Raw genomic sequence first — 24,071 nt, forward strand, 5'->3', positions numbered from 1 at the left:
TTTTAAAATATACATTTAGGGTGGGAGCACCAGCCCTACGGAAGCCAGTGTGGGTATACTGGGCACTGAGGAGGTGCCTGCGTCGTGACTGCCCCCCTGCCATGCCCTGGCTATCCCACTGAGCTGTGTACGAGTACTAACAGGTTGGCAATAGCAGGGGGTGCCCCAGTTCAGTCTATTGGTAAGTTACACTCCAGACTGTTTACACTCAGAAGGTGCTTCATCCTGTTTATTCTACATTTAAATCATTTCACGTCTGTGAGGCACATCGGGCCACCCCCACTCACCATTCATCTCCACATCGCCATACTTGTTCCTGTACCAGATCTTGGCGTTCAGACGACACTTCACATACAGCAGTCCACCGATGAGCAGCACTGCAATGAGTGCCAAGGCAAAGAGAAGGGCAGCCACATGCCCGGGAGACTCTGCAAGGACAAGGGACAAATCATGGTGAGTGAAAGCTGCAATTGTCCTCAAGTGATTCTACTGCCCCTGCCCTTCTGGGACTGAAGGGAACATTACAGGAAGAATGTGGTATAAGCATGAAAGAGGGGTTACTCAAACCTGTGTACACAACTGTGGAGTTAGTCGGGAAGTCAGTGCTAGTGGACACATAGCATACACAAACACACATCAAAACTTGGACACAAAAATAATTGACTTATAGGCAAATAAATACTGTACAACTTGCCTCATGTTTAATATACACTGCAAAAGACCCATTGTTATAAAGGTTATAAGTAATGTATTGCTGAAATATAATTTGGTGAGGCTGCATTTGATCATTTCATTGATTGACTATTGTCCCGTTGCTGTACGTGATTTAAGGTTTTTCTGGTGCTCTTTCGGTGGAGGTGTACATTTCTACTCCCAAAACAGCACAGGAGAAGATTTTAGGCTCATGTTGGTTCCTCAACAACGCACAGATGTCAATGTAGCACAGACTGTATTGAAACGCCCATTTTGCCTATTATTTGAACTCCCGACCTTTAGCCTTTAGCGACATACAAATAGCTGTCTTGAAAAGTGTGTGGCTCAAACAGTATGTTTCGACCAAAACTGAAATGTGAAGTTGCTCCTGGAGGCAGTGGATGTCCAGTGCTCCTTAGCAGGCTTAACTGTTTACCATAATACGAACCTATAGGGTCCCGATTTCAGAATATACAAGGCAACTATCTAGCTGCATTTCAAGCCCCTTAGTTGCCCTTCATATAACATTATCTGCAAGGTCAGCAATTTCTTTTCATTGGGTTTCTACTAACCAGTAGGACGTTTGTGCGTTGTATTGCCCTGCCATAGCTTTCATTTGACTTTACTCAAAAGTGTGTAACGCACTTGTCCATTGCATATGCGTTCACTCCGATTTGTAAAAATGTGCATCCTATTTAAACCCAGGCTGTGTAAGCTACTGAATAAGTATGTATGTGCTGTGGCACCAAGATACACATTTTATCATATCTGTAACAATAACTAGGGGTGGGGGTGTATATATATATACACAAACACACATACAGTTAAGGTGAGTCAGACTACCATAGGAAACCCTAAAAATGAATTGCTGTGACCATTTGACCTGTGCGATGGATTTGTTGAAATTCTAATGATATCTAGACAGACCCGTGCCCCCTAATATTGCAGATTTTGGAAATATTTGTTAAAAAGGTTATGAAGAACACACAAAAAACAAAGGGTGCGGCCTAGGCCTCATTTATTTTTACACAGACAAAAAAGGTCCATTTTTGCTCCACCACATAGCCCAAATTGCTGGACGGATTTGGAACAGGTGCAAAACAACTTGGGCACGAAGCAGGGACTTGAGTGCTTTTTGTGGTTTGGGGTTATTCCATCCAGTACTTTAAATATTTGATGGGATGGAGAATGGGTGCCTGTTATGTGGAACAACATACAATTCTTTAGATATGGAATGAAACGAATATGCATCTTCATAACCTACTATGATATGGCAGCTTATTCCCCACAAGTCGTTCTACACATAATACGAGACACAAGATAGTGTAATTCCACTATACACACAATATTCTACTATACATGTCCAAACAATTTGGCCTCACTGGACTACAGGTCAATTAACTCTATGCGGTCCTATAATTTGGGTTACAGTGAAATGTATGCCTATATGAATACTAGGGGGTTTATTGCATTATACAGGCACAATGTGCCTTAATTGGGGTTTAATACAATCAGATCTGGAAAACCAATGCAATAAAGGTAGGCATGCCAGTAAGATTATAAAATACCAGTCGGGCAATGGAACATGCTTTAAGATTAGGAGGCGTCCAAACAGGAGGGGATGTGTATGACACAAACAAACAGTAAAACAAACAAATTAAGCTATACAATGGGGTAGAACAAGATATTGGACCACAATAGCAATACCAGCACAGTAATAACTTGAGTTACAGGTATGTCGATACACGTTTGTGTTAAATGTTTGAAATTGAATGTGCTTGCCTCCAACATGGGCAGCACTTATAGATTTACTATGTAATGTACAGACTTGAGTTTGTTCCAAGATGGCCCCCGCAATTACCACACGTTGTTAAAAACCTGAAATGAATGGTCAGACACAAATAAGGGATCCCCAGGAGATAAAAGACATGCGCATAGGACGAAGCCTGGTTGTTCACGTTTGTTCATGGTGCCTTGATGCCACACAGATGGATAATAAAGAATGAATTTTAACCTAGAAAAGGAGATCCGAGTGCCACCGCCTCTCAGGTCGGGGAGGAATCCCTCGAATATATTATTTGATATATATATTTATTCACACTCTGAATCACATTGTAACAGAGAAAGAGAGAACAGAAAAGATGTAGAACATTCACAAGAAGTTTATTATACAGTAAGGTGGTATTCAGAAAAGGTAGTATAACATTGGTAAACCTACACCCTTTGCCCCTATTAGATGGGGATTTCAATAAGGCACATGTTATTTTTTTTTAAGTGGGTACAGCTCGGGCCCCCCTCCCCCAAGCACCCAGGCTGCACTTTAAATTAAGGGACCCTCCTGTGCTTGCGCCGCTCAGACAACGCTTTCAAAGGAAAACAGAGGAATGCTGATGAAGTGAGGAAGTGAAGGGCCATTTTAAAAGTGTTCACCTGACCCTCACTATGGAGGGATGTGATGGCGTCCCGCTCTCTGTCCTCACTACCCAGTCCAAAAATAATTCTGCCGCTGTCCCCATTACATCTAGGCCTAATATATGTTATGTTATTGTGATTTATACCACGCACCGCTGGCATTTCTTTTTTATGGTCTCCAGGGTCCTGGTAGATTTGAATAGGAAGGAGGGCTTAGTTAGTGGGATAGAGAGGGAAAGCGCTGGAGAGCTTGGCTGTGCTGTTGGTAGCTTCAGTTTGTAAAAAACGGTCACTGTGTTTTAGGTTTGTTTTTAGTTGGTACGCGTTAGGTGGCGTTTGTTGTACGAGTGTGCGTGGGATGATTTGTGTGTAAATGGTTTAGTTTTCTGTAGTGTGTTTTGTTTAGGTTGGGTGTTGGGTGGTTTTAGGTTTCCGGTGTGGTAGAGGTATGTGCATGTTTTGTTTGGTGTTTGAAGGTGGTTATGCAGGATATCATGGTTAGTGATTTTAAGCCTACATTTGGGACACTATGGGGAAAAAAGCAAGTCGGGGCAAAACAGTGGCGAGATAACAAGGCGTCGAAATCTACATTTGGGACACTGTGTGGCAAAATTGAAGTAGTGGCAAAATACAAACGATGGCGAGATAAGATGGCAAAATCTACTTTTGGGGTATGTAAAGATCTCATGGTGGCAACAGTAAAGACAGACACAAGTGATCACAGTTCAAGGGTGTTTATTGAACGTTATAATGGGCGAGATAAATACATAATCTAAACCTGAATCTAAGATGGGAGCAAGCTACAACCATCAAATATTAATAAGGCAGTCCTAGTGGCGTCTTGTCAAATAAAGAGGGCCTATACTAAAAAGAAAATTGTTGCCAATCCTTACTACTAGGTTTAAAAAAAAGAGTGAGGGATAATGTTCACCAAAAAAGAAAGAGGTGTTCACAAAAGGCTAAGTCATGATGGTATGGCTGGATCTCCCTTCCCCTGTTTTTAGCACGTGATAAGGTAGTACTTCTGAGCAGGTTTACGATTCAAGTTCAATGATACTAGGAACTTCAGGGGCCAAGTCTCTTTACTACAATGTCTCTCGCCTTAGATGGCCTGCTGGATCAAAACAACAAACAAATAAAAGTTCCTTCGGTAATCTTGCAGTTTGAGCGATGGCTCTTCGCCCCTTGGTTCTGCCTCCGCTGGGCTCAGATCCATCTTGCAACTTGGGCCTCCCTCTGTCGGGTTCAGTACAGCCTTTCACACAATGCAGCTCGCAATATTAAAGAGCCTTAAATGTCCTTTCAAACCACTTCCCACTGCGGACAATCCTCGACCGGGTTCACTCTTGTCAACACAATGTTCATGGGTGCATTACTCTTCACCTCAACTTGCAAGCATCCCTCTGCCAGGTTCACTCTGCTGCTGGCCCTTCTCTGGGCTTTCTCAGGAATTCAAAATGTACACAAGCTCTTTGTTCTCGACTCACCAATTGTGTGGAGTCCGCTGGCTTGGCTTGGCTTGCCTCTGGGGTCAAGGACGGTACCACGGTAGCCAGCTTGCCTCCCCACCTGTGTTATAAATGCGGGAGGCCCCGTGCACCGTTGACATTGGTCACTCTACACAACAGCTGTACTTCCCGGTCTTAGAATTCCTTTTTCGGTGGCTTCACAGGTCTGAGTTGGAAAGAGCAAGGGCAGTTCCCTCTTCGTCGTCCCTCTAGGTCTCGCCGCCTTTCTCCTCCATTTGAACTGCTGGTTCAGTGTTGCGGTTTCCTCGTGCGCTCGGCCTTGCTCTTAGTGTGCTCTCGCGCTCTGCCTTTTATCCCTGTGGGGAAGGGAAAGGGCCGTCAGGTGTGCGTGGTTATTGTCAACTGCCCGACTCTGCCTGACCCGTGTGTTGGGACATGTCAGGTAAATGGCTCTGGTGTTAGTCCATTGTCCGTTATGGTGTAAGAAAGTGTTTGTGTCAGAAAAGGGGGTGGGGGATAGAGCGTCTAAGTATCCTACAGGGTAGGATGGGGAAAAGGTGTTACAAGGAAGAAGGTACCACATAACCACCAGTGTCCCACTTCCACTCCCTGAAGACCCCTCATCCAGGTGATCCTCCCCCACTGGTCCATCCCTAGGAACTGGATCCAATAGCAATAGCTGCGTCCTGGCCACCTGGATGACAGATCCCCGGGGAGCAGCGGGTGAGACACCTTCAGGATTCTCATAGGAACTGTGCGGCAAATACTAATTGGGCGTCCCTTACCTGAGAGTAGCTGTAGTGCCTGGAGTCTTGCATGAGGGCGAACAGACAAACAGGGATTGTGGCTGTAGAAAACATACACCAGACCCCCTGTTGTCTGTGTATCCTTGAGTCACCTTTTGTGTTGCTAGAAGTGTGATGGTTTCATTACTTGGATAGGGGATGGGTGCACCTTCCCTTCTTACCTGCCTTTACACCACTTGACATGCCTACTTTCTTTCCCTTGCGACATGACCTGGGGCAATCCAAGAACTGCAGCAAGAGCAGATCACTCGAAACAGGTCAAAGGAGTGGCAGGAATGTGTTAAAGAAAATGGATACTAGAGTATTGGCCTGGCCCACCCACGCCTGTTTCACGCATCATCCCCCATTACACATAGTAAGGTGGTATTTATGAAATGAAGTAGAACATTAAATCACTTTAAGCTGGTTCGTGCTTATACTTTTCAGTAGTACGAAATGTAAAGAAGGATAGCACAAAAGAAAAACAGAATACACTGAGGGTGGCAATAGTCCAGCCAGGGATATGGAATCAATAGGAACGGTTGTATATTCGTATATTCACACTTTTGAAAAGATGTGTAATAATATATGTTACGATAGAAAAACAAAAGACAGATGTAAATAGGTTGGAATGTTTTCAGAAAATGTACTGGTAAAATACATAAAACAATAATGCACTGAAATGGTTTAGTAGCCCCTAAATTTCTGGCCCTGTGTCGAAAGTGGACCTTCTTTATCCAGACCAGAGATTAACAACACTGTAACCACCCCACGCCCCAGACCAGCTGGACAGGAATGGGTGCCAAGCAACCTGCAATTAACTGATGTTTAAACAGGCGTTGGGCTACGCCCTGAGCTCTTACCTTATTATCCCAATGTGACACCAACACCAAGGTGGATTTTTTAAGGGATCCTAACAGGGAATTTATTTTAACTAAAAAATAAAACACAAATTCTATAAACCTTGCCCACTCTAAAACTCTTATACCATTCCTATTCTCTTTCCCCTGGTGCGATTTCCCTCTGAGGGATCTGCCCAGTCAGCCCGCCCTCCCTGAAAGGGGTCAAACGAAGATCCTGAGGGTGCAACTGATGGAGCAGACCCCTATGCCCTGCCTTGCACCACCCACTGCGAAGGACGACGACCAGGAAATTGCCCCAGTGGGTGGCCAATACCTCCCTTCCTTACCTCACCCCGGGGCTCCTTCACCTATACTTACCAACCTTATGCAACCTACAACCCATACCCAATCAAATCCACATACAATACTAACAGAACCAAATACATACCCAACATGAACCACTGTTAAATGGAACCCTGACTTACACAATTACAGGAATACCTATTTCATATTTACCCACATTATAATCCATATTAAACAAGTATTTACATTATATTAAGCAGGGGTGGCTGCTGCAGTTAACTACCCTTTTTAAGTACCCGTGTAGTGCTGTCCTTGGTGGATGGGGTCTGCCCAGGGCTGTACAAATGGACGATGCACCCCATTCACTGTTCATTGGTTGGTTGCTGGTGCACTTCACAAAAAGGGCACCACATGGGGCCTCCCGATTACCGCTGCATTGCCCGGCATGTCTTTAGTTCTTTCAGGCTGCTCTATTCATGATGTGGGGTTGCTGCTGCCACTGCACAACCCATGGTACACGTCTTCCTTGATGGCCTCTATGCCCTGCTGGGGGCTGGTTACCATCACTGCTGCATCCGCGGTACGCTCTTCATGCTGCGCAGTTTCCCCATGCTCTGAGGACCACCTCACTCCCGCAACTCACCATTATTTCTTCTGCTGGAGTCCCATTACCACGGGGATACCACTGTCACCACCGTTCAAATTAAACAAAAATGCATGAGAGGGCGGGAAAATGGTCTTACTCGCTCCAGGATTAAAATTAAAAGTCCTAAAGTCCAGCAAAAAGAGCTGGGGGTCTCCAAGGTAAAAGGGAATTAGCACATTTCTGAGAATTCTCCCTAACACTCGTCTCCCCCCAGACTAAGGGACAGGAGGATTAAATCCACTCCTGAATTAATCTCCTTACTCCAGTCGGTCTTACTTTCTGGAGAGACCATCAGCATTTTGGGGATTACACCCTGACCTGTGTTCTATGGTGAAATCAAACTCCTGAAGGCTATTGACCAGCTTACCAATTTAGGATTCTCCCTCTTCATCTGCATTAACCATCTCAAGGGTTGGTGGTCTGTTTGAATTACAAAAAGTAGATCAATACAAGTATGGTCTAAATTTCTTCAAAGACCACACAATTGCAAAACATTCTCTTTCAATTGTTGCCCACCTTGTTTCACTGTCCTTCAGTTTCCTACTAATGAAGTAGATAGGCTGTTCCCTGTCTTTCACATTCAGCTTACCCAGAACTGCACCTATTACTGTATTTGAATCATCAGTTTGTGCAATAAAGGATTGGTTGTAGTCAGGAACTCTCAAGACTGGAGCTTGACAAAGGGCTTTCTTAAGTCCTTAAAATGCCTTGGTGCACTCCTCATTCCACCTGGATGAGGAGATCACATTCAAGGGACTAGCTATGGTCCTATAGTGCTCAATGAAGTTCCTATAGTAACATGTGAGACCCAGAAAGGCTCTCACTTGGGTTTGAGTAGTAGGTGTGGCCCAGACTTGTACAGCTTGTACCTTGCTAGGCAATGGCCTTATTTTACCTCCTCCTACCTCATGTCCAAGGTAGACCACTTTACTCTGACCAATTTGACACTTTCCTGCCTTTATGGTCAGATGGGCTCAAGAGCCTGTAATACATATCCCAGGTGGTCAAGATGCTCTTCCCAAGTGGGGCTTAACACTGCAATGTCATCCGATTATGCCACGCAGAAGTCCTCCATCCCATTCAGAACATGATTTACCATCCTTTGGAATGTAGCAGGTTGATGTTTTAGTCCAAAGGGTATATACCTGTAAACTGGTAGAGGCCTCCTGGGGTGGAAAATGCAGTTTTCCTCTTGGCATGGTCTCTTGATGTTAGGGCAAATGAACTGAGGAACTTGGCTGAACCAAGTTTATCAACCAGCTCATCTGTCCTAGGTAAAGGATGGGCATTAGTCGTGGTGACTGCATTAAGCGCTCTATAGTCCACACATAATCTGAACTCCTTGGATCCTGCCTTTGGCAGTAGTACAACTGGACTAGCCCATGGACTTGTAGATGGCTCAATTACCCCAAGATCAAGCATCATATTTACCTCCTCCTTTATGTGGGTTCTTACATGGTCTGACATTCTGTAACCACTGTTTTTGACAGGGAGACAGTCACCAGTGAGTATATTATGCTGGCCCCAAGGGGCAAGCCTGGTGTTAGTGAAAACATGGAGGCAAACTGATTTAACAGAACTTTCCACTCCTCCTGTTGTTGCAGAGTCAGATCAAAAAGGGAGATTAACTCCTATTTTCCCATCTAGAGGCTGTCCCCTGAAGGTCAGGTAGAGGTTCACTCTGCTCCTCCTCTTGATCAGAGGCTAAGAGCAAAGCTCCCAGTTCTGGTCTGGATACATATGTCTTTAGGCAGTTAGTGTGAAAGATCCTAGGGGCCTCGCAAGTCCACTAAGTAATTGACCTCTCCAAGTTTGACCACAACCTTGAAGGGTCCAATGCATTTGTCCTGTAAGGCTGTCTGCCTTGTAGGTACCATTACTAGAACTCGCTGGTCTAGAGTAAACTCCACCATGTTGGTCTTCTGGTCATGCCAATGTTTAACCAGAGCATGACCTGCTTTCAAGTTATCAGAAGCTTCTGTCATCATGTGTGTCATTCTTCTTCTGAGATCTAACACATTGTCAGTGACTCTCACTGGTTTGAGGGAAGGGGCACTCTCCAACCCTGCCTTGATTAGGGCCAATGGACCTCTAACCAGATGACCATAGAGGAGTTCAAAGGGGCTGAAACCAACCCCTTACTGAAGGACTTCTCTATAAGGTAAGAGAAGGCATGGCACTGGAAGGTCCCACTTTCTTCTAAGGGATTCCTCTAAAGCACCAATCATGCTCTTCATAGTTGTATTAAACCTCTCCACCAACCCATTGGTTTGGGATGGTAGGCTGTTGAGAACTTGTAGGTCACTCCACAATTCTTCCACATGGCTTGCATGTAACATGCAGTGGGACATAAAGCTGGTCCCCTGTCTGAGATAACCTCCTTAGGAAAACCAACCCTGGTAAAAAATACCAAGGAGGGCCTTAGCCACTGCCTGAGCAGTAACGGTCCTCATAGGCATGGCTTCAGGATACCTGGTAGCATGGTCTACCACAACCAATATAAATTGGTTGCCTGAAGATGTGGGGGTCTAGGGGGACCAACAATGTCAATCTCTACCCTCTCAAAATGAATTCCCATCACTGTGAGGGGCATCAGGGGTGCCACGTTCTTGGCTCCACTCTTACCAGAGGTCTGACAAGTGTGACAACTTCTACAGAATTTATCTACATCAGACCCCATATTGGGCTAGTAGAAATACATGAGAAATATGTTCCTTGGTCTTCTTAAAACTTAAGTGACCAGCTAAAGAAATCTCATGGACTAACTGTAGAAACTGGGGTCTCGCCACCTGAGGTACTACAAGTCTTTTGTAGTCCCCTGGGGTAGACTGAAACCATCCTCCCAGTACATCCTGTGCTTCCCTGGCTCTTGCCCTTCCAGCTGGGATCCTGCCTCTTGCCAAAGGCCTTCTAGAGTAGGACACTCTTTGACCTCTCCTGAAGTGTGGCTTAGAGGGTCCACCTTCTGCAAGAAAAGACTGCAGCTCAGGATGGTCTTTAGGATCCAGATCTCCAACATAGGGAAGGGCTTATTCCAGCTCCGTTTCACCATTCTTCTGGTTGTTCCTCACACTCAGCCTCAGCTGGTGGAGGGGATCATATGTGTGACCTTGAACTGTCCTCTCGGGGATGTCCATGTCCTTTGAATAGGTGTGACACCTTTCTTCTTTCCTGAGACCTTGGGTTTCCCCTTGGTCTCCTTTTTTGTCCTAGAAGTAGAAGGGCGTCTTTCCTGTGGACTGGAAGTTATAGATTCCTCTGCAACTTCCCATTGAGAGTCATCTAAAGTTCTGTCTCTGGCTAATCTAGACTGCTCCTGCTTCCTTTTACTGGGAGGCCTGAGGGTGGTTGATACAACTCCAAGAGTCTTTAAGTCATTCCCCAACAGGACTCTCCCAGGCATCTCACTTTGTACACTGACAGGTATTCTTACAGTCATATTGTTGCACTGGATAAGAGCTGGTAGTCTAGGAATCATCTGAAGTGGGCCTCGAGCAAGTTTAGTGGGAGCCGTGGGTGCCTTAGCAACATCCTCTGGCTCAAAAAAAGTTTCATCCACTACTGTAATGCTGGCCCCAATGTCTCTAATGTCAGGGGTCTCCTGTCCATTCAGAAGCACACTGTCCTTGTAATATTCTTTAGTATTATCTGGAATAGAGTTATACACAGACCCAGGGATACTAAAGAAACACAGGCTGAGACTCCAAAGGGGTCTTCAGCCAATACATGAAAGTTACCACTGGCCATATGAACTTCATCCTCGGGGATTAAGTATAAGGAGGCAGTGTGGATCCCTGAAGGTTTACCCTTGCATCTGGGATCCCCTTTCACGTGGTCAGTTGACCCAAAACAATAACATTTACCAAATGCTTTGTGGAATGGGGCTTCTGCTGACCTCCCTGCTTAGCACCAGAGGTTTCACTAGACTGACCTGGTTTCCCATGTGGCTTACCTTTTTTCTGTTTGTGGCCGTCTTTTGGGTGGTTGAAATTTGAATTCTCTGTTCCATCTTTCTTGTGCTGCTTCTCCTCAACCTTTTTGTGAGTGGCCCGAGAATCCTTGCTAACTTCTTGGGATCAATCTGTTTTGAGTCAGCCAAGTGCTGTCCCAGCTCAGGGGAGCAGGCATCAAAAATAGACGAACAAAAATAGATTTCTCATTCCTTCAAAGGAGTTCACTCTGTAACCCTTAATCCAACAATCTAAGTTTTTCAAACATTCACACACCCAGGTAGCCCAAGAGGTACCATCAGTCTCTTTGAGGGTCCTAAACCTCTTGAGGTACTGGAAAGGAGTTTTCCCAAATGTGGCTATCAAAGCCAGCTTCACATTATCATGCCCCTGTCTTTCAAGTTCACCCACCTCCATTACAGCATCAGTCAGTTGCAACCTGGGGGTGGGGGGGCTAGACAAAAGCCAGGGAATCAACTGATTCCCTGTGAGACCCTGAATCCCACGATTGTATTCCAAGGTACCCAACCAATCAAAAATATCAAGTTTCAATTCATACATACTCAATGCATCTTTAAGCAGGCAAGGCCTCTTGGGACTGGAAGACCTAGAGGACTCTGGGAGGGAAAGCATTTTTTTTTTCTCCATTTCAAGAGCATGTTGCATTTCCAATTCCCTGAGCTTGGTTTCCTGATGTTTGGCTTGAGCTTGAAACCTTTTAAATTCCAATTCAGGTCTCATTTTATCAAGAGACACATATTCTGGACTCTGTGATGGACCTTGTGGATATAGCTTAGGGCAAAAGGGCAGGCTGAGGCAAAGAGGGGCTCCTATCCTGGAACTCCTCTACCGCCTCTGACTCTTCTAAGACATTAGAGCTAGACTCTGAACTACCATCCTCATTATCAGTTTCCACATGTCCTTGGTTAGTAGGTGTGACAGATCTACTACCCAAACTTTGGTGATTCAACAGCCTTGTAATCAACTCATGTTTCTTTCTTTTTACAAGGAGATTCCTAACCTTACACATTTCTTTGTTGATCTACTGTCAAAATGATCAGGGTTTCCTGACTGAAGTTATCCATATTAGGCATGTTGCAGTCGCTTTTCTGATGGAGCTTAGCCCTGTGAAGGTTTTAGTTGAACAAAAGCAAAGCAAATACTCAATGTAAAAACTCTACAATAGATCCTCACCGCTTGCCACCAGTGTTAGGCAAGATTGTATGCAGTACCCTGTGGGAGACTGCACCAGCCTTGTCCTCTTGGCAATAGTTAACCCAACCTTCGGTATAAGCATGTACTACACAAGTTGGTAGAGTGACTGAGCAGCCAGGCTTATCTCAAGTGGGGTCAATGTGAGCTGTAGGGTTGTAACACAGAGTTTCACAGTGACAAGTATCCAAAATAAAACTCTCACACTCAAGGTTTCTTGATTGAACAATTATTTATTTTAAAGTCAGTCTGAATACGCCTTCTTTAGAAGGGAGCAATACATGCAACACAAAATATACTTCAAAAATACACACTCAGTTTCAATAAATCAGTAGATACCCATTTGGGATTACACACAGACACTTCCAACAATACTGGGATTATTTTTACTTATAAAGTTACAACTCAACACTGGGGCATATTGTTCTTTCGGTTAACAATATACGTGGTATGTACACTCTATGTACTATTATTGTGTAGCCCTAATGCAGACACTTCCTAAACCCTGAGGTGACCTAAATAACTAGGACCCTGTGGACATTGATATATCACTGCACACTTAGAGCAATACTGAGTTTGGTGTCAAAATGAAAAGAGTGCGGGAATAAAACAATGGTTAACAAATATTCTTAAGCAGGTAAGTAATTATGAACTTCCCAATGCAAAGTAAATTAACCTTTCCCAGCTACACAAGTTAGAGAATGTGTGACTTTTGTTGAGGGATAGTTCAAGCACAAAGCCAGAGGATAGAAGAGTCTTTCAGGGAGCCAGGACAGCCAATGTAATTTGAGCAAAGTCTAGGGGAGCTGAAGCACTTCTTGAAGTAGAAAATAAAATCACTGTTGGGCCACACGCTGGGAGGCTTGTGAGGGGCAAAGCTGGAAGCAACTCTGCAAAAGCAACCAAGACGAGTGTCAACTCAGAGCTAGCAAGGAGACACAACAAGAGGCAAGTACCCCTTAGTTTTACAGTACGTTAGGTCTGAAGAAATTGGTTCCAGCTGGCTTATGTTCCTGTTGTAGGTCTGCAGATCTGATTGTTACTGGCCCTCAGTCATGGGGACAAAAGAGAGGACATCTGGGGAATCCTCTACTACGAATTGAAGGTCAGCGGTAGCAATGGGCAAACTTCAGATCAGCGGCACTTCGCAGTTTCAGCTTCTCGCGAATAGCACCACCACGGTTCTCGGATACCTTATGGACTTTCGTTGCATCTGGAGTCCAGCTCAGGCTTGGTCAGACCTGCTTCATGGGTGTCCAGAGGATCTTCCTGGAGCTCTGGTTTGACTTAAAGATGACACACTCTATTCTGGCGTTCCTCTCCCTGGCAATCGGTTCCTGCAGCAGCAATGAGAGTACAGCTTCCTCCGAGAGGATTTTCAGACCAGTTTGTCTTGGGGGTCGATTGATCCCACCAACCCAGGGGAAGAAGTCGTCCTTGATAAGATATAGCATTTATAACGCGCCTATACACAAGTGTTTCAAGGCGCCACGAGGCAAGGGACGGGGAACAGAGGGAGGACAGACAACGATGTTACTAGGCCAAGTGTCATTCAGATCACACAAGTGCATGGGAAGGGGAAGGAGGAGAAGTGCAAGGGGGCAAGAGGGAGAGGACAGTGCAGTGCATGGGATATAAATAAACAACAGTGAGGGTAAGGCCAGCAGGTTGCCAGTGCAAGGGTAAGGCCGGACAACAGTTGCCGAGTGCTGGTAGTGGGATTGTAGGGATACAGAAACAGTCCCCAAGTGCGGGGGTTGCCAGGAAGGCAGTGCAGGAGTGTGACTGGCGAGGGAGGGGACCTGGGCCCGAGATCAGAGGGTGGCCAGGTAACCAGTGCAGTTTCAGTGTCAGCCAGGAGGTCAGCAAGGGAGAGAGGGAGAGAAAGCAGAAGCAAAGAAAGATTTTGAGGTGCTTCCGGAACCGAAGATGATTCTCCTCAAGTTTCAGGGAGGCAGGGAGGCTGTTCCAGAGGGAGGCACCAGCCGAGGAAAGAGATGCTTTGCAGGGCTTCTCTAGTCTAGGCAAATTCAGAAATTCATCCCTGCAGCAGGGTGTCACCCGGCAAACCAATGATACAGGAGTTGCAGCAGGCGTCTCTTCCAAGTTCTTCTTAGTATGCCTTTGTCCAGTGGTCGACTCTGCCTTCCAAGCAACGACTCTGCCTTCCAAGCAAGAGACCTCGCCTTTTATACAAGTTTCTCCCATTCAGTCACAGCCTAGCTGTCAATCACACAGACAGACAGCCAGCCAGCCAGCCAGCACATCACCTTTTGGGTGCATTACTGTAACCAAGGGGATTAAGCACAGGGAGCTTTGTGTGCCTACCTTGCTTCCTGCCCTGCCAGACACGCTGACGGCAGAGGCAAACTGAACAAAAGGAGCAAACCTGGTTTGGCGCTCAGAGTAATCTCACGAAGGACCTTTCCAACAAGAAATGGTGAAAAGAGAAGACCGGGTCATTTTCACAAAATGGGCACCCATGGGTGCTTTACTGCAGCTGCAATTGCAGCCCGCGGTAGAAACTCTCAATGGTAGTAAAAAGTAAACCACTGCCACCAGCCATTACTTGTAGAAAGGGTAACATAAAAATGATGCATCAGAAACTAGACAAAGGGAAGACTAAGTAATCCCTCCAGCACCCTATTGTAAGATAGCGTGTGCTGGGTCAAAAAAGTTACAAAATTTAAGTAAAGTCAATTTCACTTCACTGCTCTTGGAAACAGTAGTTCAACCAAGAGAAGGTATTTAAACCTTTGGGAAATCTGAAAGACTTCCTGTGCCACTGTACTGAAGGTGCTGTGTGTCGCAATGTAAAAGAAGATGCCTATGGAGTTTGTCAGACTCCAAAACCAAAAGAAACACAGAGTTCAAATTAAACAAAAATGCATGAGAGAGTGGGAAAAAGGCCTCACTCCATGATTAAAATTAAAAGTCCTACAGTCCAGCAAAAAGAGCTAGGTGGTCTCTAAGGTAAAAGTGAATTAGCACATTTCTGATAATTCTCCCCAACATAAACATTCTGTATAATGACTTCGTCCAGACTACTTATTGGTAACCCTCATTACTCTGAGTCTTGCTTTTCCTGATCACAGAGGGCGAGTCACGTGGGACAGACCTCATTTTCATAAGCAGTTTTCAGATATGATCTGGGTCCCCACTCCTCCCCATGGTGGTCTCACCCCAAGCATCCCTGTTACTGGCATTAACTCCTGTTTTCATCCCAAACAAGAATATCAAAATCGGGGCTCATACCCAGGAGGGCTAAGGACTGTGATGAAGAAGAGTAGGACTCTGAGTAACCAAAATTACCGTTCAGTAATCCAGACATTACCCCATCATCCCTTTTACCCTTCCCCGTCCTATATTCTTGAGGATATACCAAGCCACCAGACTATTCCCATCAATAAATAGCATAGTCCAGTTGTACAACAAATTGAACACCACATCTGAACTGATCAGTGGGTGTGGGAGGAGCCCCTGTAGCTTCCCTATGAATTTCTGAGATGGAGAGGCCGTTAATCTGCCCAAATTGTAGCCACACCCCTGGTTGAATGACAGAGGTTACAAACGTGTAAAGGAACATATTTCATTTCATATGCAGGGGAAATGCATTCCTTAATCCACCTACTGGCTGTCTGGGTGGAGCTTTGGATGGCCTAGTGACATGGACCAAACAGTACAAACTGTGCTTCTGACTTTATAAAGGTGGACGTCCCTTCCAGGTATATTTGTAAGGCTCAGCCTACATCAAGGAAACAGCAGTGTTTGTCCAGTGGATAGAACAATCTCCTTGTCAATGTGGAAATCTGATGCCATCGCAGGTAAAAAGGCAGGAGATGGCAGGAGGTCCATTCCATGAGGGAGGATTTCATTAAGTTCTGCATCACTAAGGTGCCCAGTTTATCCAGAAGTCGAACCGAAAATACAACTTTCTATGCCAAGTATTTTAAGGAGACTTTACGCAAAGGTTCTAAGGGATCCCCTTGGGTGACCAATGGAAGATTTCAGGGAGGGAGACTGCTTCTGACCAGGCCCGACTGTGCCTTTCTGGAAAGCAGCATCAATCTCCTTAACATCCCCCTGCCCTCCCCCCCCAACTTCCCAAAAAGCCCTCTAAAAGCCACAATTTGCGTTAGCTGGGATCTAAGAGTGCAAAAAGACCAACCTTTTTCAAACCAGTCGGTCAATGACTGAAGAATTTAGACAAGGTCCAATTCAAGGGGGTGTGGCTGCATAGAAGCACACCAAGTACTACCGTTGGCCCATTGCCCGTTGTAGGATTTCCATGTGGATGGGCACCTTGACTTGAGGTTTTCAGGATCAACGCCACTCTTTCAGCTTCCACGTCATGAGCCACAATCTGCTTAGGGCACAGTTTGGAAGGGTTGGCCACCTCATTGGGGCAGGAGGGATCGAACTTGACCATTCCCTGGAGATCTACATGGACAGAGAAGAGGGAACCATGACATACTGGGCTGTTTGGAAATGAGGGTGACTGAGCCTCATCCCTCCTGCTCTTCGCCTGGACCCTCAAAAGCATGGGATTGTGGCATACAGGTAAAGAACCAGGGGAACAACATGGGATCTATGGACCAGTCTTAGGGACCCTGACCCAAGAACAGTAGGTCGGTAGCTGTGAATTGTGAGGCAAGGAAAATATGTCTCTCCAGCGAGGACCAGAAAGAGGCAGTTTTGATTAAACACTTCCTAATATAAGGAGAGGTCATGGCAAGTAGGAATAGCACTCTGAGGGAGACACCAGTAATGGCCTCCTTCTCTGGGTTGTAGGCTGCCTGTAGGGAGAGAATACTTGTCTCAGCCCAATATACAATATCTTGAGCTTGTTCAGAAGATTCTGGCTCCTCTTTGCCTGTTCTTACTAGGATAGTGAGGTTGGAGATTTTGTTCACAAAGTGCTGATGAGTCAGCAAGAACACCATTGTATCCCTCCAGTTTGAGAAGTCCATCACATCCGATAGAGACCAAGGCCCTGAATTAATGTGGACCCCAATTGTATTCCTCAGTCTTTCTATCTTGCATCTGTAGTAATGACCTTTGGAGTTTCGTTAGAGAGGGGAATACACTTGAACAGGTGTGCATCTTCCATCCACCACTAGATATTTTCCAGTAGAGACTGATGCACTGGAAGAATGACTTTGTATTCTTGGAGTCTGGCGACCAGTGTTTCAGAATGCATTGTAGTAGGGACTTTAAATGTAATTGTGCCCACAGCATTGTTAATATGCTTGATTCCATGTCCTCTTGCATGTATAACCATCCATAAACAGAAGCATGATATAGCGATAGAAGTGTTTGGCGACAACTTGAGAGTTTGTGAGCTCTCTGTATTAGAAGAAATATCTGTCTCAACTGGGTGTTGAAAGTGGCTTAGATGAAGTGGAGAACATGAATAAGTGACATCTAAGATTTTGTGAAGACCATTTTCAGGCCCTGTTCTGTCACCATGGAACATAATCCGTGGCCATTTTGGGATGATTTATATTAGCATGTAGAAGTCAGTCATCCATGTAGGGATGAAATACGATTTTGTCAACATGGAGCTTGCTACGCTGTTTTGAGTCAACACTTGAACTTAATAGTGCAAACCTAGCACCATGAATCTTAGGAATTGCTGACCTGTTGGCCAAATAGATATATGGAGGTATGCGTCCATAAAGGTCTAGGCTAGAAGGGAGTCGTCAGCCCGCCTATCTTCTGCTCCTTGCTTCCTTTTGTCACCTAACTTGGTCCAAATAGTTTCTGGCCTACAACGGGTAAATGAAGAAGCAAAGCCAATACTGTTGCATAGTCCCCACGATGGAAGACAAAGAAGAAGCTGCTGCCTTCACGGAATCACACGCAATATCTGAAAGAAATCGACTCGTTGGTAAATTATTGCCAGCTTATCAGTGCAATCCGAAAGTGATTGGCTGCTGCTCAAATTACCTTAAAACCCACTGAGATATTGTTAGCTATGCTGCATAAATTGTGGCCCTTAATGTAAACTTGGGGGGAGGTGTAGGATAGCTTGAGAGAGGCCTTCACCTTTCTGTTAATAGCATCCGACGGTGGGCATTCTCAGTGGTCACTGATTATTTTGTGGAGAGGGAGGGGGGCTAGGAGTCCACCCTGGGAATAGTTGAGGGGTTCACCATGTCACCATGTCATGTACATCCTCTGATACAGTTAGCCCAACCATGACAGGAGTTTGAACCTGGTGCGCCCAGGGCTGTTCTTGGCCCTCAATTCGACAGCACACATTTGATAACTTCTTCCAGGACCTCATGTTTAAGGTCTTTCCCAAATGACTCCTCAGAATATTAATCTCCTAGATAAAGGAGCTCCTCTTGGATCTTTCTCTTTTTTGATAATGGGCCTTTGGCTGGTACCTCTCTTTAATGCAAGATGGTCTCAAAAGTGGTCTCCAGGAGTTCCTGCATGTGACAGAATGTGATCTGTGAGGGTGGAATAACCTAAGCGATTTTGATTTTTAGCAATACAATTATGTTGGTTGCTTGGATTCTGAAAGTGAGGTCTGCTAATCAGACCCTCTACCCCCTTTCTTAATTATATTGTATTCTGTAAATATTGTATATAGTGCCTCACACTTGCAGGCCTCAGGGACGCTCAATAATGCTTCACGCTACAAAACATAGTGCGCACATGTACCTCTATGTAGGCTGTCTTCGGACACCTCTTAGCAGCTGCCTTGAATTATGGCAACATGGCAGTGATAAGGTGACATGTGCATTCCTGCCAGCATCTGTTGGGACCAAAAGTAGAGCAGCCAGGACCCACCCTTACTCGTGGACAGTCCTGCATCTAAATACAAATATATATAATTGTGGGCCTCGAAACCTGGTGGCAGATGAGAAATCTAAATAGAAGCCATGTCTGGCAATGACATGGCGGCCTCTGGGAATCCACAATTATATTGCCAAAACCTGTGTGTCAATGTATCGTCAGCTTGGTTTAAAGCGGCAGCCCTGTCCAGGCCTCCAGTGTATTCACTCTCAGGGAAAGAGTTTCACCCAAAACTGAAAATTTGCAAATCCTTTGCCTTCACCTGGGAAAGGTTGTTACATCTGTCAAAGACAGGAACTGCCCCCACGGGCTAGGGCGATTTCCGGTGCTTCAAAGGACTTCCTCTGCCTGGTCAAAGGAAAATCGCACAGCGTTGGAAATTAACACAGACTCTTTGACACAGACCGGGTAAGGGGGTGAAGTAGAGTAGATCGGGAGAGGACTTTCGAGTAAGGGAAAGGTTCCACCATCTTCGAGATTCCTAGGGCTCCAAACTTTCTGCATCCTATCCTCAATTCCTTCAGGAAATCATTATTGGTATGACATCACTAGGCAGAAAATGCTGAAACAGAAGTCAGGACTGAACCCCTTAAAGGAGACTAGAAGAGATCCAATCTGCTGTAGAAGATTTACTATTTTAGAAGGAAACTCCAAGCCAATAAACAAATCATCTTTTGACATCTGAAGAGGAAGGATTTCATATGGATCTTTATTGGGAGTACAGTCTGCTCCAAAGCGCTCTATCAGAGAGGTGAAAACAGAGGCTCCAAATAGGGAGAAAGACCCTTCCCATAACCATCCTGAAAAACATTTGGCATGATCTGCTGATTGGCCATTGTCTACTGCAGTTGAGAGCAATTGTGCCCATGACCCGCTCACTACAGGTGGCAACATCCTGCAAATGAGGTCTAAAACCTTCCTGGCTGGCAAATGCAGATGAAAGTACTTAACTTGCACTGGGAGACCTGGTCCCAACAGCAACAGCAACCAGAAGTTAAGAATTATCTAAGAGCACCGTTTGCATGATTTGATATGATTTTGATCCAGCTTGACCCACTCAAGTCATTTTGCAAGTCGTTGCAAGCAGCCAGAGCTGCCATCGACACTTACTGATTTCATTTCATTCTATCTTCAATTTGTCTCGACACCAACTTGACCCACTGGAAGCCATCGACTTTGGCTCGATCTGCTTTGATGCCAACTGAACCTAGTGAAAGCCATTGATTTGTCCGTCTCGAAGTGCCTCAATCCGCTTGAAGACATTGACTCAACCCATCCCAATGCTGATATTACTTGCTGGAAGCAATGGTCTTGAAACCCACATCTGAGGATGAGTGTTTGTTTATTAATTTTTCATGCATGTGAACGTTTGATGTAGATAATTTAATTCAGCTAATCAATAAGAGTTGCTTAATCAGTCAGAATTGATGACATTTTGATTATTCTTTTTAAAGTGTTTGAATATTTAGGAATACATTTTCCATTTTAAACTATATGTATTTGAAACTTTGTTGTATTCCAACTTTGCAAAAAGACAAAAGAGATATAGGCCAATATTTTGAATTATTATAGCAATGGTCTCGACCCATTTCAACACTGACTCAAATGGCAAAAAAAACACCTAGAAGTCTCATTCCATGCTGTTGTGCACCCAGGAGAAGCATTTTAAGGTGTTTGAAGTGGTTCTGTCCCATTGGCTCACCTTAAAGTGTACTAATGACTAGTAAGACACCACGCTTTCACTTTGAGAGACATCTTCAGTGAATTGATATTGCTTCTGAAAGTATTGTCTGTACACCTCAGTCTTCAAACCCACAGCACCCCTATTTATTCCAAAGTCTGCATTCTCCTTGTTTGTCCATAAAGGGGTGGGTTGTAGGGTTTTTAACTAGTTGTTTGTGTTTTTTCTTGTCAGGGAAGCAGTAGGAGCTGGCAGGGAGTGGAGTGGCAGGTGTACCCTGTGCTGGCGACAGCAGTAGCTGGTCCACCAGGTTCAGACACAGAGGTTACCTTTGCAAGCCAGACAAATATAGGTGTGGGAGCAAAGGGAGGATATGAGCCTGGGGAACACATACCAAGGGCCTTGAGGGTGGAAAAACACACGGTCAGGAAGTCTGTGTCTGTGGTGCTTTTGTCCATATTTTTGCCTTTTATTGGGAGGAAGCTTCTCAATTGTGTCTGTCCTGGCTCAATCAGTACAGAGGGAACTTCAATATGCTCCTTGACTCATAAATAGAGAACAGCTGCCAGTTAGGGGTTGTGGAAAATGATGTGAAATTTGGAACCCTGGATATGTCTCATATGAGTGGGAAAACGGAAGGAATATAAGTTTTAATGGTATCAAAAATGCCATTATGGAGAGTGTGGTGATGTCCCGTTCAAAAGTGTGAGTCATGTCTGTGTCATGACTGGTTCCCAATAAAAAGGAGCCTTAGCCGGCATGTGCAGTAGTACAACAGCAGACTCCGTGGCCGGCAACTCTGTCCGACTCATCATTGTACGCAACGCTGTGTGCCCACGCCTGTATGTATATCTGATCCGCTGTCGCATGCCTAGGTGACCAAAAGCAACTGTCCCGCGGTGTGAACACGGCAACACCTTCCATCTGTTGCCTGCCCGCAGCCCTGATCAGGCTGGCCTGTGTGACCACACGTCACCTTGCAGATCTATGTATAGTACATCAAGTGCATCATAATCCTTGATCCAAGGGTGTGTGGGCTGAGGGTGACCTTATTGCAGCTTTTAGTATGAAAGGAACACGCAGAGGAATTCACTTCAAACATATTACACAATACATTGGAACAGTACCCACGAACAAATAGAAAAAGAGGATTTGGCATGTGTGTGCGCAGTGCACAATTTTTAGGTCATATTTGGTGGATTACATTTGCAGTGGCAAAGACCTCAGGCTTATTTCTAAAGTTTTACAAGTGTGTGGTTAAAAAAATTAGGTTAGCAAAGCTTGCCAGGCTATCATTAAAATATCATGAGTTTGTATACAGGGTGTAGTATACACATACTGGAATGTTCAAGAGAATGGGGCTGCCACTGCCATGCAGCAACATTTTAGGAGATAAGAAGGATGTGGTTGATGTAGTTGGTGTAGTGGATGCCATGTGTGCCACAGAAACATTGGTATCTGAGGAGGAATGGATTGGTGCCACCTGCAAAGACATTTTTGAAAAGGCACTGTGGTATATAGTGAAGGGTATTCGAAGGAAAGGTTGGTGGGCCCAGCATATGTAAGAATGAATGAAAAACTGTTGGTGGAGGTGTTAGGAACTCATGGTGGCAACAGTAAAGACAAACGCAAGTGATCACAGTTCAAGGGTGTTTATTAATAAACTGCAAAGGTAGGTGGAATAACACCTAATCTAAATCTAAGATGGAAGCAAGCGTCGACCATCAAATAATAATAAGGCAGTCCTAGTGATGTTGTAACAAATAAAAGGGCCTATACTAAGAAAAACCTATCGCCAGTCCTTACGCTAAATACAAAAAGAAGTGTGGGGTAATGTTCTTATGAAAGAAAGAGGTGTTCACAAATGATAAGTCAGGATGCGGTACTTGGGGTCTCCAGCATGGGACAAGGGTGGACTCTGGAGCACAGCACATGGTCCAGCTTTCCCAGCTTGAGATAACAGTTGCGCTTTCAGCAGTAGGGCATTTGGTGGTTAAGTCTCTTTTCTATCAAAAAGTCGTGGGCCTGATGTATTCAAATAAACAGAGTTCCTTGTTGCATAAATCTTGGATGATGCCTTTTCCACCACTGGGTCCCCTTCTTCCTGGCTCTAACCCTTTGCAATTGTTAGACACCCTCTGCGGGTTCACTATGGCTTTCAACGCAAACTTCTTTATGACTTTCACAGATCTTAATGTCTTTTTATACAGTTCACTGTGGACATCCCTCGGTCGGGTTCACTCTTGTCAACATACTGTATTTCAGGACTTTAGACTTCGCCCCCCTTTTACCGGCATCCCTCATTCGGGTTCACTCTTGCCAATCTTGTCTATCGTGCCTTTTCTATTCAACTCTTACGGTGCAGGATTCACTTCCCTTAGCTTCACAATCATCTGTCGGTCAAATACTTTTGACTGTACAGAGGATTTTACAAGACCCCTGTATGACCACTTTGACCCCCCTTCTTGCCTTTCCCAAGGCCTTCTGGTTATGGTAGTTTCAACAATGGGGTAATCGCCCAGAGTTTCCCGAGTGAGCACCCACGTGGTTCCAGACTCCTCTGTTGCTGGTTTTCCCCCCTTTTATCATCAATAGTTCATTTAACCTTTCACAGTTGAATTATCCGTTTGCTACTTTTCGTTCAACACAGTTCGGTTTCTTATCGAGTCTCTCCTCTCCCCACCGGCTGTGATGAACCACTTGGCTTTCTTTCCCTTTGAAATCAAGGTTGGTACCATGGAGACAAGTGTCTCTCCTGACTTGTTTATCAGCGGAGGAGGGTGTTGGGTGCCGTTGACATCTGCTGCAACAAACGTTGGCTATTGTTCGAGGACTTACAATTCATTCTGCAGAGGCACGGGTCTTGGTCAGAAAGGGCAAGGTTGTGCCTCTTCTTGTCACCTTCTCAGTATGCACCGTCTTTCCCCTCCTCTTGTACTGCTGTGCTGAGTTTGCTTCCTGGACGTGTGGTCTGCCTTGCTTGTAGTCTGCTCTCATATTCCACCTTTTATCTCTGTGGGGAAGGGAAAGGGCTCTCGGGTGTGTGTGTGTGAGATTCAGATCAATTGCCTGACTTTGCCAGACCCTTGTGTTGGGACACGTCAGGTAAATGGCTCCAGTGTTAGTCCGTCGTACTTCGTAATATGTGAAGGTGTTTGCTTCGGAAAAGGGGGGGGGGGTGAAGTGTGTGTATCCTACGTGGAAGGTTGGGGAAAAGTTGTCATGAGAAGGGGGATAATGCATCTCACCAGTCTGTGTCCCACTTCCACTC

At 45.1% G+C, this 24,071-nt stretch overlaps 1 protein-coding gene across 2 annotated transcripts in view; it reads right to left on the minus strand.

Annotated features, from left to right (window-relative positions):
- SIGIRR (single Ig and TIR domain containing) overlaps positions 1 to 24,071 on the minus strand; it is a 180,150-nt gene that overhangs the window by 50,789 nt on the left and 105,290 nt on the right. For both annotated transcript variants that reach the window (XM_069623926.1, XM_069623927.1), the window contains exon 5: positions 288 to 428. In XM_069623926.1, the coding sequence (XP_069480027.1) occupies positions 288 to 428 (141 nt within the window). The remainder of the gene's footprint in view (positions 1 to 287; positions 429 to 24,071) is intronic.

The sequence above is a fragment of the Ambystoma mexicanum genome, chromosome 11 (assembly GCF_040938575.1).
Source record: "Ambystoma mexicanum isolate Mex_15411 chromosome 11, UKY_AmexF1_1, whole genome shotgun sequence".
NCBI lineage: Eukaryota > Metazoa > Chordata > Amphibia > Caudata > Ambystomatidae > Ambystoma > Ambystoma mexicanum.